General features: G+C 43.4%; 1 protein-coding gene across 1 annotated transcript in view; it reads right to left on the bottom strand.

Annotated features, from left to right (window-relative positions):
- The window catches only part of LOC139392679 (palmitoyltransferase ZDHHC17), a 55,881-nt gene extending 38,059 nt beyond the window's left edge, over positions 1–17,822 (bottom strand). Inside the window, exons 1-2 of the mRNA XM_071140841.1 lie at positions 17,743–17,822; positions 3,414–3,517 (exon numbers count right to left, since the gene is read on the bottom strand). Of these exons, the coding sequence (XP_070996942.1) occupies positions 3,414–3,517; positions 17,743–17,805 (167 nt within the window). The 5' untranslated portion in view covers positions 17,806–17,822. The remainder of the gene's footprint in view (positions 1–3,413; positions 3,518–17,742) is intronic.
- Positions 17,823–18,048: the final 226 nt, after the last annotated feature.

Raw genomic sequence — 18,048 nt, 5'->3', positions numbered from 1 at the left:
AGTATACACTTAGTCATTTGGAGTATACACTTAGTCATTTGGAGTATACACTTAGTCATTTGGAGTATACACTTAGTCATTTGGAAGTAACACACTCAGTACAAAATATGGTGTTTTCCCTTTTTATCCCCTACTGAGGTTCACCCCGCCCAGGGTGATGTCCCTTAACTTTAATACCAAATAAACTCAGAATTAATAGTTGCTAATACAAAGATGTCTCTGCTAGGAGTTGTTCAGCTTATTGTTATTTGCAGTTAGTTTCCCAATCCTTCTTCCTCCTGTTACCATCATGTTCCAGCAGAAGTAAGACTGGAACATAGTATCAACAGAAACTGAACGTATATTTTCAACACAGAACATCTGATTTTTGGACAGTTGACCTCTTTGTGCACTTTACGTCTCTACCACTGATTCTTAATCTCAAGCTAAAGCAAAACTTTAAATCATTGTACTTTTGTAATTACAGGTGTTGCTATAATGTACAGATATTATAAAATTCCTTTCAAGTCAGTTCTATTTGTGACGCTGATCGCGGTGCTAGTCCTGCCTCTCTCATCTCCTCATTGGTTTATAGAAGCAGATACCCACGTGCCATTTCCTCATTGGTTATACCCACGTGGGCGATTGAAAGACAACGGAGTTCGTCGGTTGTCGTGGTAATACTATGAAAGTTCAGATGCCGATCGCCATATAAAGTCCAAAGAAGAAAAAGCCTGGAAGGAGGAGACATGACAAGAAGAGGAACTTAAAATGTTCCACCTTCTCCACTACTGTCCCGTCGATGTGGATAAGGGGCTGCTCCACCACCCGATGTCACAGGAAGGCCAAAAAGATCAAAGGACAGTAACCATCCGAGCCACTGCCTGTTCACCCCGCTATCATCCAAAAGGCGAGGTCAGTACAGGTGCATCAAAGCAGGGACCGAGAGACTGAAAAACAGCTTCTACCTCAAGGCCATCATACTGTTAAACAGCCATCACTAACGTGGAGTGGCTGCTGCCAACATACTGACTTAAATCTCTAGCCACATTAATAATAAAAAATTGGATGTAATAAATGTATCACTAGTCACTTTAAAAAAATGCCACATTATATAATGTTTACATACCCTACATTACTCATCTCATATGTATCTACTGCATCTTGCCTATGTCGTTCGGCCGTCGCTCATCCATATATTTATATGTACATATTCTTAATCATTCCTTTACACTTGTGTGAATAAGGTAGTTGTGAAATTGTTAGATATTACTGCACGGTCAGAACTAGAAGCACAAGTATTTCGCTACACTCGCATTAACATCTGCTAACCATGCGTTTGTGACCAATAACATTTGATTGGGAAACGAATCGGTTCACTGTTTTATGTGTGGATTAATTGTCGGAGAAGAGGACCTTGTGCATTTCAGGTAAAATAACAACTCAATGTTTATATCCCAGGACAAATTAGCTAGCAACAGCAAGCTAGCTAGCTAGCTAGCTAAATTGCCATAAATGTTTAATGCTTTTAGACCTGTCCCCGAAATTAAAATAATTGGTTCAGAGTTTGTTTTGATATTTCAACCTGCGTGTCGTCATCGCGTTTGGTGTGGGGGGACAAAATCAATTGGCGCACGATGGTCGGTTTGGGTACGGTGTCATGGTGAAATTCCTGAGCGGATTTTTTTCTCCGGCAACTGAGTTAGGAAGGACGCCTGTATCTTTGAGGTGACTAGGTGTAGATACCCCATCCAAAGTCTAATTAATAACTTCACCATACTCAAAGTGATATTCAATGTGTGTTTTAGGTGCCCTTCTTTGCGAAACATTGTAAAACTTCCCTGGTCTTTGTGTTTGAATCAATTTTTGATATTCACTGATCGACTGAGGGACCTTATAGACAAGTGTGTGTGAAGTACAGTGAGGAGGTAGTTATTCAAAAAGTAGCTTAAACACTATTATTGCCCCCAGAGTGAGTCCATGCAACTTATTATGGGACTTGTTGAGCACATGTTGACTCCTGAACCTATTTAGGCTTGCCATAACAAATTGATTCAAGACAATTCAGATTTTCATTTTTTATTAATTTGTAAAACATCTGATAACAAAATTCCACTGACATTATGGGGTATTGTTCAGGCTGTAACAACGTGTGTAAAAAGTCAATGGGTGTGAATAGTTTGAAGGAACTGTGGTCATTCACCATTGGTCTGGATCACAGGGGAAGGAACGTTTCATAATACCATGTGAACACATTCATGGGGGAAGGGAAATCACAGGTAGTGCAGACTAGCTGATACATATCTGGTCCTGACGATGCCAGAACAAGGAAACAAGTCCAGGGAGGCTGGTAGTAAATCACACAGGAAATACATGTTCTGTTAGTGGTTTCCTGCGAGCGTCCATACTAGGGGCCTGTCTGTTACCCTATATGCAAACCAACTAGAGGGAGTATCGATAGCGGTGTAGTGTGAAGTTGCTCCTAGACACTGATCTTGAGCCAGTTTTGCATTTTCCCCACTAATGGTTAAGGTTAGGACTGGGGGAGGGGTAACAGATCCTAGATCTGAACCTAGGGGTACAGGTTCACGGAGCTCTATGGACAATTCCTTCGACCTCATGGACAATTCCTTCGACCTTTTGCTCTGACATGCACTGTCATATGTGGGACCTTATATAGACAGGTGTGTGCCTTTCCAAATCATGTCCAATCAATTGAATTTACCACAGGTGGACTCCAAACAAGTTGTAGAAACATCTCAAGGATGATCAATGGAAACATGATTCATCTGAGCTCAATTTCGAGACTCATAGCAAAGGGTCTGAATAAATAAGTTCTGTTTTTATAAATGTGCAAACATTTCTAAAAAGCTGTTTTCGCTTTATTATGGGGTATTGTGTGTAGATTGATGAAATGCCAGCTTCTCTTAGCCACATGTCTGGGGAGTTGCTTTGCATGGTACCGCAGGTAGGCTAGTGGATAGAGCGTTGGCCTAGTAACCAAAAGGTGGTAAGATCAAATCCCTGAGCTTACAAGGTAAAAATCTGTTGTTCTGCCCCTGAACAAGGCAGTTAACCCACTGTTCAGAGGCCGTCATTGTAAATAAGAATTTGTTCTTAATTGACCTAGTTAAATAAAGGATAAAAGCAGTCAGGCCTGTGTGCTGGAGAACAACGTGGAGCCTGCAAATAATGTTTGCCCTGCTACACAAGTAAGATAACTATACCACAACAGGAAGTGTTTTTAAAACCAGTTATATTGCTTGTATACCAGCCCACATTGCTTGTATACCTTGAACCACACCGGCCAAGCTTTGTGCGCATACACACACACACACACACACACACACACACACACACACACACACACACACACACACACACACACACACACACACACACACACGTGAGCCCGGCGGAGCGTGGGTACTCACTGCGTGGCTTTGACGATGTCCCAGGTACTGTAGTCATCCACGTGGCTCTTGCGCCCCACATTCTCACTGTAGCCATGGTTATAGTGACTCTGGGGCTTGAGTTCCTGTTGGGAGAGAAAAAAAAAACAGCAATGAGTTTCATCAATCCGTGCCTTGCCTGGACCCAGTGGGCCTACCCAGATGGCACAGCGTCATCTCACGAGAGCGATTGAATGAGCGACGGAGAGAGTTGGAGGAGGCTGTGTCGTGTTCTGATGGTGGGCAACAGTGAGCCGGGGCCACCCACATAGGCCCTTCACATTCTTATTAGCCTCCACGGCAACGCCATGGCAACGTCATTTAACCTCCCCCCTCACCCCGGGAGGACTGCTGTATTGCTGCCTTGGTGACTGTTAAATACACATCACATCCCAGTTCTCACTCAGTCTCTATAACCTTTACTGAACAACACTATTGGTCCAGGAGAATGCAGTTAGGGTTTTCATAAAAGCATGAAACTTGGTTCACGTGTACAGTACTGACTGTAAAACAACCATAACAGGCCTATATATCATCTAGATTCCTACTAAATCTATTTTCCAATGAAAGGCCCGGTGACAGACTAGCGTCCTGTCCACGGGGTGTACTTGTACGTCAAGCTGCCCCACACTACAGACTCAGGATATGGGCTCCTGCCCTATTGGCCACTATGGATTGTCCAAGGCTCACTTGTCCAAGGCTCACTTGTCCAAGGCTCACTTGTCCAAGGCTCACTTGTCCAAGGCTCACTATAAGGATACTTGGTTAATGATGAATCATATAGACCTACAGCAGACTATAAGGATACTGGGTTAATGATAAATCATATATACCTACAGCAGACTATAAGGATACTGGGTTAATGATGAATCATATATACATACAGCAGACTATAAGGATACTGGGTTAATGAATCATATAGACCTACAGCAGACTAAGGATACTGGGTTAATGATTGATCATATAGACCTACAGAAGGCTATACGGATGAAAATCTGATGGGAAAAACACTTGGTAGACAGTTAACGAGGGGTAAGGATTATAATGAGATCATTAAATATGTATAGTAATCTATAATCTACAGGCTACCCTGAAGGGAGGAGAGGAGCTAGAGCTGACTGGAGGATGGAGAGGAGCTAGAGCTGACTGGAGGATGGAGAGGAGCTAGAGCTGACTGGAGGATGGAGAGGAGCTAGAGCTGACTGGAGGATGGAGAGGAGCTAGAGCTGACTGGAGGATGGAGAGGAGCTAGAGCTGACTGGAGGATGGAGAGGGATGAAAGGCGAAGGGAGGAGAGGGGGAGGAGCCATGCCAGGCAGATGAAAGACTACCCCCTGGCAGTCTTTCAAAGGGCCCTCAAATCACATCCATGCCCTCTGACTTGGGTTGCAAAGGGTCGGAAACTTTCCATAATTTTCCCGGAAATTTTCCATGGGAATTTAAGCCCTGGAATTTGGGGAATTTTGCTTAAATGCATCAAAAAAAAGTTAGCTTATAATAGTGAACTTTTTTTGTGGGCTACACAAGGCAATTCTAGGTCTTGTGGCATATTTTGGTTGAACTATCCCCAATTCAATGTAATTGCAACCCTCTGCATGCACAGTGCATTCTTCAATCACATGTGCAGTGCACTCTTCCATCACATGTGCAGCTGATTCTCAAGATCTTGCACACTAATGAGATGCTTTTGAGCCCACACTACTACACTGTCTGAGCCAAGGACTACATGCTTTCTGGTAAGTTTTGATTACAATACTGGGTGGGGTGAATATATTTTATATGACATACATAATTTTTTCTTAACTAGTAAATAGTAGCCTACAGCAAAGTGTGTTTCAGTCATTTCTAACTGTTTCAATAATTTCTAACTAACCATTTCTGCTAGTTAGTTTTTGCTAACAGGTGGGTTTTAGCTTGCTTGAGGCTGCTAACTGAGGAGTGTTAATTCACCTTCATACATGTTTCATTTTAAAACATTTATCTTACAAAGGAGTTGTTTAATCTAACTACTTAACTATTAATCTGTACATGGAATTGTATTTATTTTTTTTAAACACGTTTATTTTCTAATCTTTTCAGGGAAATGCCACGGGCACTATCTGATGTGTGGAGACGTTTCACTGCAGCTAATGTAGAAGGAAAAATGGTGTACATCTGCAAATACTGTGCCAAATCATATGTGAAGACTGCAAAAAAAGACACAGAATCATCTGGCCAAGTGCATAAAGTTCCCTCAGCGCTCACAACATGCAACCTCTGACAAAAGTCCCTCCGCTTCTATTCGAGGTGAAAATGATGACTCAGACACCTTATTCGAAAGCAACAGCTCATGGTCATCCTGGAATGAGAAGTTGTTTTTTTTTACTCAATGGAGGAACGTAGTCAGAGAAATTCTGATGAATGTCTTGCTCGAGCTGTGTATGCAACTGGTTCACCTCTGATGCTCACAGGCAATGTGTATTGGAAGAGATTTCTGAATGTTCTTCGCCCAGCATACACTCCTCCAAAACAGACATGCTTTATCTACTCATTTGCTGGATGCAGAGTTCAACAGAGTTCAAGTGAAGGTCAAGCAAATCATAGAGAAAGCAGACTGTATTGCAATCATCTCTGATGGGTGGTCGAATGTTCGTGGGCAAGGAATAATTAACTACATCTCCACCCCTCAACCAGTATTATACAAGAGCACAGACACAAGGGACAACAGACACACCGGTCTCTACACTGCAGATGAGCTGAATGCAGTCAATGACCTTGGACCACAGAAGGGATTTGCACTGGTGACAGACAATGCTGCGAACATGAAGGCTGCTTGGTCTAAAGTGGAGGAGTCCTACACCCATTGGTTGTGCTGCTCATGCATTGAAGCTGCTCCTCGAGGACATCATGACACTGAAAACAATGGATGCACTCTACAAGAGAGCCAAGTAAACAGTTAGGTATGTGAAGAGTCATCAGCAGCAATCTACCTCACCAAGCAAAGTGAGAAGAATAAGAGCACCACATTGAAGCTGCCCAGCAACATCCGTTGGGGTGGTGTTGTCTGACAGTCCCCTGGAGGGGAAGGAGTGTCTCCAAGAAATGGCCATATCACAGTCTGCTGACATGGACAGCCCCATCAAGAGGATCCTCATGGATGATGTATTTTGGGAGAGAGTGGTACACAGCTTGAAACTCCTGAAAGACAATGCCATCCTGTCTGATGTTCAGACTATGCTTGCAGATGTAAGATAAGAAATCCATACTGCCCTGACCACATCACTGTTGCTCCAAGCAGAGGAAACTGCAGTTCTGAAATACATCAAAAAGCATTTAGACTTCTGCCTGAAGCCCATACACGCCGCAGCATACGTGTTGGACCCCAAGTATGCTGGCAGGAGCATCCTGTCTGGTGCAGAGATCAACAAGGCCTATGGTGTCATCACTACTGTGTCTCGCCACCTTGGCCTGGATGAGGGCAAGGTTCTTGGCAATCTGGCGAAGTTCACTTCCAAGCAAGGGCTTTGGGATGGAGATGCAATATGGCAGTCATGCCAACATATCTCATCAGCCACCTGGTGGAAGAGACTGTGGATCTGAGACTCTTTCCCGCCTTCATCATCCTCCAAATCCCACCAACATCAGCCACCTCAGAGCGCAACTGGTCCTTGTTTGGGAACACACACACCAAAGCACGCAACAGGCTGACCAATACCAGGGTTGAAAAATTGGCGGCCATGTCGGGCAAATTTGAGGCTTTTTGAGCCTTACAACGAGCCATCCACAACAAGGTTGGAAAGTGACAGTGAAGATGAGGTCTCAGAGTCTGATGTTCAAGAGGTGGACATTGAGAGGAAGACAACCAAAGCTTTAGTTTCTACACCATCATTTTACAGATGTATGTTGAAAACATTTTTGGTAGATGCGATGGATCATTCAATATTCCTTTTCTTTTGTTGTTCAGTGAAATCATCCCATGTGAAGAGTCAACTCATTTAATTAAAGTTCAATCCGTAACTAAATTGTTTTTAAAATTTATATTGTAAGGATTTAATCATTTGTAATTATGTCTACTTATGATAAGGTAAATGTTTATGTTTGTCTCCATTTGATATGGTAAATATATTCAATACAAAAAACATTTAAAATGGTACTAATATTAATTTGCATTCATTTCCTTTAACTCCCATATATTCCTGTTAATTCCCACGGAAAGTTTCCACCTCTGAATATTCCCCAAACTGTGCAACCCTACCTCTGACATAAATGGCATATTATTATTGTTATTGTTATCTGATCAAAGCAACTAGTGCGTTAGTAGTGCGTTCATAGCCTTCCTTTTCTTATGGGTGGCCCCAGTGAGTATCGAACGCACGACCCTGGCGTTGCAAGAGCCACACTCTACCAAGGGAGCTACACATGACCATAAGGTATCAAACTTGTCAATTGAAAACAATGGAAGCCAAACGATGGCCTGAGGGTGAACAGAGCTTGGTATGGGAAACACTAGCTTATAGTAAGTCTTCATTAGAATAGCTACAGCCACAAAGAGTGGAATTCTGGTGAGTCTGCCAGAATCCCACTCAGGAGAAGTATTCTTTTAACCACCAATTTGCTTTCGGCAAGGTACGGACTGGGGCAGTTTCATGCACTGTTATGTCGTCGACAGCGGTAAGTAACATGATCTGATGATTTGAAAAAATGCTGAGAAACAGGTCCAAGCAACTTCTTCCAGGAACAGAGAGATGTTATTTTGCTGGTGAGGCCATAACGGCCTGTCTCTCCAATCTAGCAGCAACTACATTATCTGACGAAGTGGAGGATGGTTTGGCAATACAACAAACCCCTAAAGACAGAGCAAAACTGTTAGGGCTATTTTAGGCCAGTAGCCAATGAAATCAGCCTCCAGCCATGGATGTTAGCTAAGGGACAAGGGGGCTTGACTAAGGGCCTCAAAGATAGCCAGGAGTGAGGGGTGAGAGGCACTAAGGGTCACAGGAGTTACACTGGAGTAGTGTGAAGTGCTGAACCAGCTCTCCTTACATGGCAGTGAGAGAAACACAAGGTGGACAGTCAGCATGCCAGCATTCACCACGGGGCGGCAGGGTAGCCTAGTGGTTAGAGCGTTGGACGAGTAACCGGAAGGTTGCAAGTTCAAACCCCCGAGCTGACAAGGTGTCTGTCGTTCTGTCGTTCTGCCCCTGAACAGGCAGGGCCCCTGAACACTGTTCCTAGGCCATCATTGAAAATAAGAATTTGTTCTTAACTGACTTGCCTGGTTAAATAAAGGTAAAATAAAAATGAATTATAAGTTAAATATTAAGTTAAAAAGTGTTCATTCAGTATTGTTGTAATTGTCATTATTACAAATACATTAAAAAAAAATCTTATTTTTTTTCTTTTTAAATCGGCCGATTAATCGGTATCAGCTTTTTTGGTCCTCCAATAATCGGTATCGGCGTTGAAAAATCATAATCGGTCAACCTCTAATCCAGTTGACTCACCATTTGAATCTTGTCTGTTTGAAGAAGCAGTGATCAAGGAGGTTCTCAGTCAATAAGGACATATGGCAGGCTCATCCCAGGGGACGGTGTCATGCGCCCAGATCTAAAAATAAGCTACAAAAAAAACGAACCTAAATGTAGACTATGGAATCGCGTGGCTTTGTATTAGCTGCAGTATCCCCATGAGTTAATGTGCTCCTCTTCAGTTTAGTGTCAGATTTTAGGCTAGCAAAAAAACAAACTAAATTACATAAGTTTCATTCAGAGTACAGGTCTGTGATGATGTGCCTGTATTCCCATCTTTACAAGTTATCTCAAATCATTTAGTCAACTAGGGTATTTGCCATCATCTGTAGCCTGTAGTTTGTAAATACAATCTCTGGATCCAGACTTCATCACCAACACTTTAAATACATCCCACCATTTGTTGCACCTGACTCATTGACTGAAGCTTGTTCAGGGCAGAGGACATGTTTCCTTGCCCATCGTAGAGTACACCTGACCCGCTCATAATCTATTGAAGCTGCTGCTACATCCATTCAGTAGCTAGGGGTTGCCACCAGATGAGGTCCGAAAGCACAGAGAGGATAGATAAGGCTTCACCAACCACAGTGGACGGTCCCAATCTAAACAATCTGAAATGAAGGCCATTTATTTTGTATTACTACTTCAATAGTCACAGTTTCATTTAATGGGAGGACAATGGCTGAGTGAGAGAGGATGCTACCTGGACTGGAGAACTTTTATGTTTAAGAAGCAACTATAAAGGATAGCAAAGAGAAACAGACTACGTTTTCTACATTATCTCTGTTATTTTACATTCTCTGTGCCGTCTATTGCCTCCATTGACGTTATGAATCCAGCAACGGAGCAAGATTCTGTAGTTGTTCTATTCAAAAACAATAATTTGCATTTTTAAACTGGGTCAGGAGCCTAGGAGTTAGGCTGCATCCCTTAATGCTCCCTATATAGGGCACTACCTTTGACCAGGGCCCGTATGGCTCTGGTCCAAAGTAGGGAATAGGGAGCCATTTGGGACACAGACTATATCTGTGGCTGACAGTCAGACAAACAAAATCAACAATAGGAAAGATTGCAAAAGAGGCTGAAATTCATGAGAAGACATGTTTAATGAGATTCAGAGGGGAAAACACAGGCCTAGACAGAGAGAATAAGTGAACGTGCATATCAAACGGTCGTATCCAAGGGTAGCTTATTGATGTGCATCTCTCTGGGACTCCCTAGAGTACACCAGATGTTCACCACAAAACTGAGCAAGTGGATGGTGGTGGGGTCATGTGGCACTTGAATTTCACACGTCTCTCTTTTAGAGATCAACCAGAGAACACTAAAGGCTTCTCATTCAAATAAAACAAATCAGAGAGACAGGCCATAAATATACAGCCTATATCAGAGATGCAAAACATTTAGGCCTAGGCTATGCTGCATTAGTGGAGATGGCTTTTCCACAAAGCTCTTTGACTCAAAAGCCACATGACAGCTAAGCTTTGGAGGAATCTGAAAAAGTATTTTGTCAACCTTCTGGAATTCAGACCAGGGCACTAAGCCTGAAGGCTCTATAACAGCAGCAACAAGGTTGAGGCAACAGACATAGCCCAACACTATTCTTCACAATCCGAGAAAGTGTAACCTCTATCCAGGGATTAACCAACATGATTGCAGGTGGCTGTGTATTTATGGTACACTGCATCATCTGGATATGTGTGCAACAGAAGTTCAACATTCACCTTCTGCTACCATTTCTGTCAAGCCGTCTACACATACAGTTTGACATATAGGTTGGAGAAATCCAGCGTACGCACCACACAGAACGCACTACTACTGCCTCTGCAACGCAAGACAAATGCAGAATTCCATTGGAAATAAATGTATTTCTGGTGTGACAAAAGGCAATGACGCTGTCATTTGTTTGTGGTCATCGGCTGTCCTTTAGTTCGAAAATCTATCGAAAATCTATCACCAGTTTTGTACGGCGCAGCGCGGCTCGGAACGGAACATACCGGACCATTTTTTTCTCTCCATGTCCCTGGATTTCAACTGCTCTCTGGACGTTCATACCCGGATCTCACAGCTAGCTAGCTGCTATCCGTGTGACAGTCGGCTTTCGTCGATTCCGGAGCAAACATCGATTGTTCCGGTGCTAGCCAGCTCCGTCAATCACGCCTGAGTTCCATCATTCACTCCTGGGCTGCAGTCACCTATCCGGACCCGTTTCACTGCCTACGCGGAGCCCCACCGGGCCTTCACAACCGGACTGCCGACGTTATCTACCTGAAGGAGATCCGGCTGGCTCCTCTGTCGCGACGTTACCGGAACGCCCATCTGCGGCCCGCTAACCGTTAGCTGTCTTTCCGGCTGCTATCTGAATAGACATTCGGACAATTTATTTATTTGAATTATTATGTTTTCTTCTCGGGCCTCTATAACTATATCTATTGTTCTTATTTTTGTTGTTGTGTGATTTGGATTAATCCCCTCTACCACACGGAACCCCACTAATCTACTGACCGAACGCAAGAGGTGGCTAACAACAGACTCCATCCTATGCTAGCTTGCTACCGGTTGGCTTGGCTAGCTGTCTAAATCGCCGTGACCCTAAACCAACCTCTCCACTCACTGGACCCTTTTGATCACTCGACTAAGCATGCCTCTCCTTAATGTCAATATGTCTTGTCCATTGCTGTTCTGGTTAGTGTTTATTGGCTTATTTCACTGTAGAGCCTCTAGTCCTGCTCACTATACCTTATCCAACCTATTAGTTCCACCACCCACACATGCAATGACATCTCCTGGTTTCAATGATGTTTCTAGAGACAATATCTCTCTCTTCATCACTCAATACCTAGGTTTACCTCCACTGTATTCACATCCTACCTTACCTTTGTCTGTACATTATACCTTGATGCTATTTTATCGCCCCCAGAAACCTCCTTTTACTCTCTGTTCCAGACGTTCTAGACGACCAATTCTTATTGCTTTCAGTCGCACCCTTATTCTACTCCTCCTATGTTCCTCTGGCGATGTAGAGGTGAATCCAGGCCCTGCAGTGCCTAGCTCCACTCCTATTCCCCAGGCGCTCTCTTTTGACGACTTCTGTAACCGTAATAGCCTTGGTTTCATGCATGTTAACATTAGAAGCCTCCTCCCTAAGTTTGTTCTTTTCACTGCTTTAGCACACTCTGCCAACCCGGATGTTCTAGCTGTGTCTGAATCCTGGCTTAGGAAGACCACCAAAAATTCAGACATTTTAATTCCAAACTACAACATTTTCAGACAAGATAGAACTGCCAAAGGGGGCGGTGTTGCAATTTACTGCAAAGATAGCCTGCAGAGTTCTGTCCTACTATCCAGGTCTGTACCCAAACAATTTGAACTTCTACTTTTAAAAATCCACCTTTCTAAAAACAAGTCTCTCACCGTTGCCGCCTGCTATAGACCACCCTCTGCCCCCAGCTGTGCTCTGGACACCATATGTGAACTGATTGCCCCCCATCTATCTTCAGAGCTCGTGCTGCTAGGCGACCTAAACTGGAACATGCTTAACACCCCAGCCATCCTACAATCTAAACTTGATGCCCTCAATCTCACACAAATTATCAATGAACCTACCAGGTACCTCCCCAAAGCCTTAAACACGGGCACCCTCATAGATATCATCCTAACCAACTTCCCCTCTAAATACACCTCTGCTGTCTTCAACCAAGATCTCAGCGATCACTGCCTCATTGCCTGCATCCGTAATGGGTCAGCGGTCAAACGACCTCCTCTCATCACTGTAAAACGCTCCCTGAAACACTTCAGCGAGCAGGCCTTTCTAATCGACCTGGCCGGGGTATCCTGGAAGGATATTGACCTCATCCCGTCAGTAGAGGATGCCTGGATATTTTTTTAAAAATGCCTTCCTAACCATCTTAAATAAACATGCCCCATTCAAGAAATTTAGAACCAGGAACAGATATAGCCCTTGGTTCTCCCCAGACCTGACTGCCCTTAATCAACACAAAAACGTCCTATGGCGTTCTGCATTAGCATCGAACAGCCCCCGTGATATGCAGCTGTTCAGGGAAGCTAGAAACCATTATACACAGGCAGTTAGAAAAGCCAAGGCTAGCTTTTTCAAGCAGAAATTTGCTTCTTGCAACACTAACTCAAAAAAGTTCTGGGACACTGTAAAGTCCATGGAGAATAAGAACACCTCCTCCCAGCTGCCCACTGCACTGAAGATAGGAAACACTGTCACCACTGATAAATCCACCATAATTGAAAATTTCAATAAGCATTTTTCTACTGCTGGCCATGCTTTCCACCTGGCTACTCCTACCCCTGTCAACAGCACTGCACCCCCAACAGCAACTCGCCCAAGCCTTCCCCATTTCTCCTTCTCCCAAATCCATTCAGCTGATGTTCTGAAAGAGCTGCAAAATCTGGACCCCTACAAATCAGCCGGGCTAGACAATCTGGACCCTTTCTTTCTAAAATTATCTGCCGAAATTGTTGCCACCCCTATTACTAGCCTGTTCAACCTCTCTTTCGTGTCGTCTGAGATTCCCAAAGATTGGAAAGCAGCTGCGGTCATCCCCCTCTTCAAAGGGGGGGACACTCTTGACCCAAACTGCTACAGACCTATATCTATCCTACCATGCCTTTCTAAGGTCTTCGAAAGCCAAGTCAACAAACAGATTACCGACCATTTTGAATCTCACCATACCTTCTCTGCTATGCAATCTGGTTTCAGAGCTGGTCATGGGTGCACCTCAGCCACGCTCAAGGTCCTAAACGATATCTTAACCGCCATCGATAAGAAACATTACTGTGCAGCCGTATTCATTGATCTGGCCAAGGCTTTCGACTCTGTCAATCACCACATCCTCATCGGCAGACTCAACAGCCTTGGTTTCTCAAATGATTGCCTCGCCTGGTTCACCAACTACTTCTCTGATAGAGTTCAGTGTGTCAAATCTGAGGGTCTGTTGTCCGGACCTCTGGCAGTCTCTATGGGGGTGCCACAGGGTTCAATTCTTGGACCGACTCTCTTCTCTGTATACATCAATGAGGTCGCTCTTGCTGCTGGTGAGTCTCTGATCCACCTCTACGCAGACGACACCATTCTGTATACTTCCGGCCCTTCTTTGGACACTGTGTTAACAACCCTCCAGGCAAGCTTCAATGCCATACAACTCTCCTTCCGTGGCCTCCAACTGCTCTTAAATACAAGTAAAACTAAATGCATGCTCTTCAACCGATCACTACCTGCACCTACCCGCCTGTCCAACATCACTACTCTGGACGGCTCTGACTTAGAATACGTGGACAACTACAAATACTTAGGTGTCTGGTTAGACTGTAAACTCTCCTTCCAGACCCATATCAAACATCTCCAATCCAAAGTTAAATCTAGAATTGGCTTCCTATTTCGCAACAAAGCATCCTTCACTCATGCTGCCAAACATACCCTTGTAAAACTGACCATCCTACCAATCCTCGACTTTGGCGATGTAATTTACAAAATAGCCTCCAATACCCTACTCAACAAACTGGATGCAGTCTATCACAGTGCAATCCGTTTTGTCACCAAAGCCCCATACACTACCCACCATTGCGACCTGTACGCTCTCGTTGGCTGGCCCTCGCTTCATACTCGTCGCCAAACCCACTGGCTCCATGTCATCTACAAGACCCTGCTAGGTAAAGTCCCCCCTTATCTCAGCTCGCTGGTCACCATAGCATCTCCCACCTGTAGCACACGCTCCAGCAGGTATATCTCTCTAGTCACCCCCAAAACCAATTCTTTCTTTGGCCGCCTCTCTTTCCAGTTCTCTGCTGCCAATGACTGGAACGAACTACAAAAATCTCTGAAACTGGAAACTCTTATCTCCCTCACTAGCTTTAAGCACCAACTGTCAGAGCAGCTCACAGATTACTGCACCTGTACATAGCCCACATATAATTTAGCCCTATCAACTACCTCTTTCCCAACTGTATTTAATTTATTTATTTATTTTGCTCCTTTGCACCCCATTATTTTTATTTCTACTTTGCACATTCTTCCATTGCAAAACTACCATTCCAGTGTTTTACTTGCTATATTGTATTTACCTTGCCACCAAGGCCTTTTTTTGCCTTTACCTCCCTTCTCACCTCATTTGCTCACATTGTATATAGACTTGTTTATACTTTATTATTGACTGTATGTTTGTTTTACTCCATGTGTAACTCTGTGTTGTTGTATCTGTCGAACTGCTTTGCTTTATCTTGGCCAGGTCGCAATTGTAAATGAGAACTTGTTCTCAACTTGCCTACCTGGTTAAATAAAGGTAAAATAAAAATAAATAAATAAATAAATTGAGGGGTAATGCTTCCTCTACTTTGACAGGAGACAGTTACGGCCTGAGGGCTCTGGAGCAGGCTCTGTCACAGACAGCCTACCATAGGCCTAACACTGCTCATTCCAATCACACATGACCAAGAGTGGAATACTGCAGCGATAGATAGACGAGTCATGCAAGAGATTTGTACCAAGGGAACATGCAACATATGGCAGTTTTCCAAGCAGTCAATGTCCCACCGCCATCATGAAGTCAAGATATCAACATGGGGCTGTCCATCTTCAACAAACGGCTTGGATTTATGATGAGCCGAGCTACAGTCTTACTGAAATAATGTAATTAGTCCACATAGAAGAGCAGTACGAGTCCCATGAAGCCTAAGAAAGATCACTAGTCCTTTGGGGCTCAGTTGGTAGAGCATGTCGCTTGCAACACCAAGGATCAGGGGGTTTGATTCCCGCTGGGATAAACAAAAATGTGTCTACTAAAAGGAATATATTAATATGTATTATTAGGCTACATACTACAAATCACATAGATAATAGCCAATGAGCAGAACACTACATAATCCTGTGTTTAGGTCGTCTATCACTACAGCAACACCCAACCCTCCGCAGGTTAAACGTGCTTTATGGTTTCAGATTTCACCCTCTCCTAACTGACATGCTGTTGTTTAATTCCGCAGCAGAGTTGGTCGTCGGTTGAGTGTTTGATGGGATTTTTATGAAAGGAGACATTGTTTTCAGTTACCCTCCTTCTCCCCTCAGGCCCAACTTCCCTATGCCTGACCACAGGCTAAATCTAAGCTATGCAGTGTCACACTACGTATACAAATCAGTAATTGTGACATCATGTCAAAAGAGCCTGCATAACCAATAAATGGAGAGGAATGAGGCTTGACATATCAAAAACTCATTAAGCACAAGAGTAAGAAAAAGAGACGCATCTGGCAAAAGTAACACAAATTGGCAGGAACTTGGTGTGAGACTAATACCAGGAAAATTGTATTTTCTTTAAAAGAGAATTTTCAGTCAGTGTGTTTTAAGTGTGTGGGTTTGCCAAATGATTTACAAAAGGCAAGATGGCACTATTTAATGCCCATTGGTTGTCTTTCAAATATGGGCTTTTTCAAATAAATGTCTGTTTCTGTGGCTTGCTGCCAGCCCACAGACTGAAAACTTAGTACTTTTTGCACCAAGACAAGAGGGGTAAATAAGCTTCCTACACCATGTGGCGTAACAGGTTGGCCAACACAAGTGAGTTAGTAAACCATGAATAATTTAGTGACAGGTCCTCTGTACTGGCCCATTCTTAAAAAACACATCTAATGTTTGTTAATCAAGTGACAGTGGCCTGAAACAAGTTAAATTTTGTATTCCATGTTGTTGGTATCCTTTCACTCCAAATAGTAAAATGCATTTCGACAACAAATAAATAAGCCAGCTAATTTTGAAGACTGAGCCAAAAGGCAATTTGCCAGACCACATTTAATAGGCTATATAAACTAAAATGCCAAATATGACATGCTCAACTCTTACTAAATTCTGTGAATAAGTATTGGGTGCTGTATAAATTAGCCCAGCAGTAATCCAACGGCCAGCACTCAAATAAATAGTAACGTTAGATGCTAGCTCGCTGTACTATTCTCAGCAGTCACAATGAATGTATTTCGGCCCCATGCCGATCTGCACACAGATAAGGCCCAAATATTATTGTCAGATCTGAATTTATTTGGAATAAAGCTACAACATGAATGTAATTGTTGTATCACATTCACAACATTCAAGTGTTTATTCCTGTGCTATGGGCTAAACATATCTAGCTCTAGGGCTGACTAGCAAGAACAATCTTTAGCTAGCTATTTTGTTAGCCCTAACTTGCTAACCTAGCTAGCAACTAAACCATTAATACGTTTATATGGCTAAATGTAAATAGGCTGAATGTTGGCCAAGGACAGAGAAGTTTAATGCAATTGACGTTGCTTGACAAATACTGTCACTGACATGGCTAGCCTCGCTAACTACAATGCTAGGCCCGCGCCCATCTCTGTTTGCATGCTAACGTTGCCATCACCGACCAAGCAACATGACATTTCAGCACAAGTCATTATTCGGGCTGCAGCAAAGCCCTGCTTTTCTGACGACAATAAACCAGTTCAGCATAACTACCTACGATCTCATGTTCGGTAATTCTGTTATTTTCAAGGTAGCTTATCTGTTGGGCACAATAAACAAACCAAGAATGTCGTCTGATTTACTAGATTCAGAAACACCTTCAGCAAAATTAGCTGGCTAGCTAACATGCTATTACGCAGCAGGGGAAAACCTGACATGTATTTGGTGGTAGCTGCCCTCCCTCGATGAGGGGGGCATCCTGGTTCTCCCAAAACACGGTGAATTTATACGGTTTAGTAGATTCCGACATGTACAAGATCCACCCTCGTTATAACCCCGTGCAAAGATGCAGGGCCAAGCAGCTTACCTCTGGATGGAGAATAGGAACACAGCCAGCTTCTTTCTCATATTCATCCATAACGTCAGCCATCTTGGTGGTCAATCTCGCCAAGCATTATGGGACACAACGCTCTGTAGAAACAAACAGGAGGATGGGACGTTCGGTCAAAGCGATGCTCGAGGCTCACAAACCGTCCTGCGATTTTCTGGGGGTACATTGATGTTGCATTACGTCATTGTGTCACATCATCGTTTTGGTATAATTCTGTATCGGGTCATGCATATCAATACCTCTAGGTTAAGTCATGAAAGGAGGTCGGTACCCACATGTAAA

The sequence above is a fragment of the Oncorhynchus clarkii genome, chromosome 33, assembly GCF_045791955.1.
Source record: "Oncorhynchus clarkii lewisi isolate Uvic-CL-2024 chromosome 33, UVic_Ocla_1.0, whole genome shotgun sequence".
Taxonomy (NCBI): domain Eukaryota; kingdom Metazoa; phylum Chordata; class Actinopteri; order Salmoniformes; family Salmonidae; genus Oncorhynchus; species Oncorhynchus clarkii.
The sequence above is the reverse complement of the archived record's forward strand: the minus strand, read 5'-3'. Positions and strand labels throughout refer to the sequence as shown.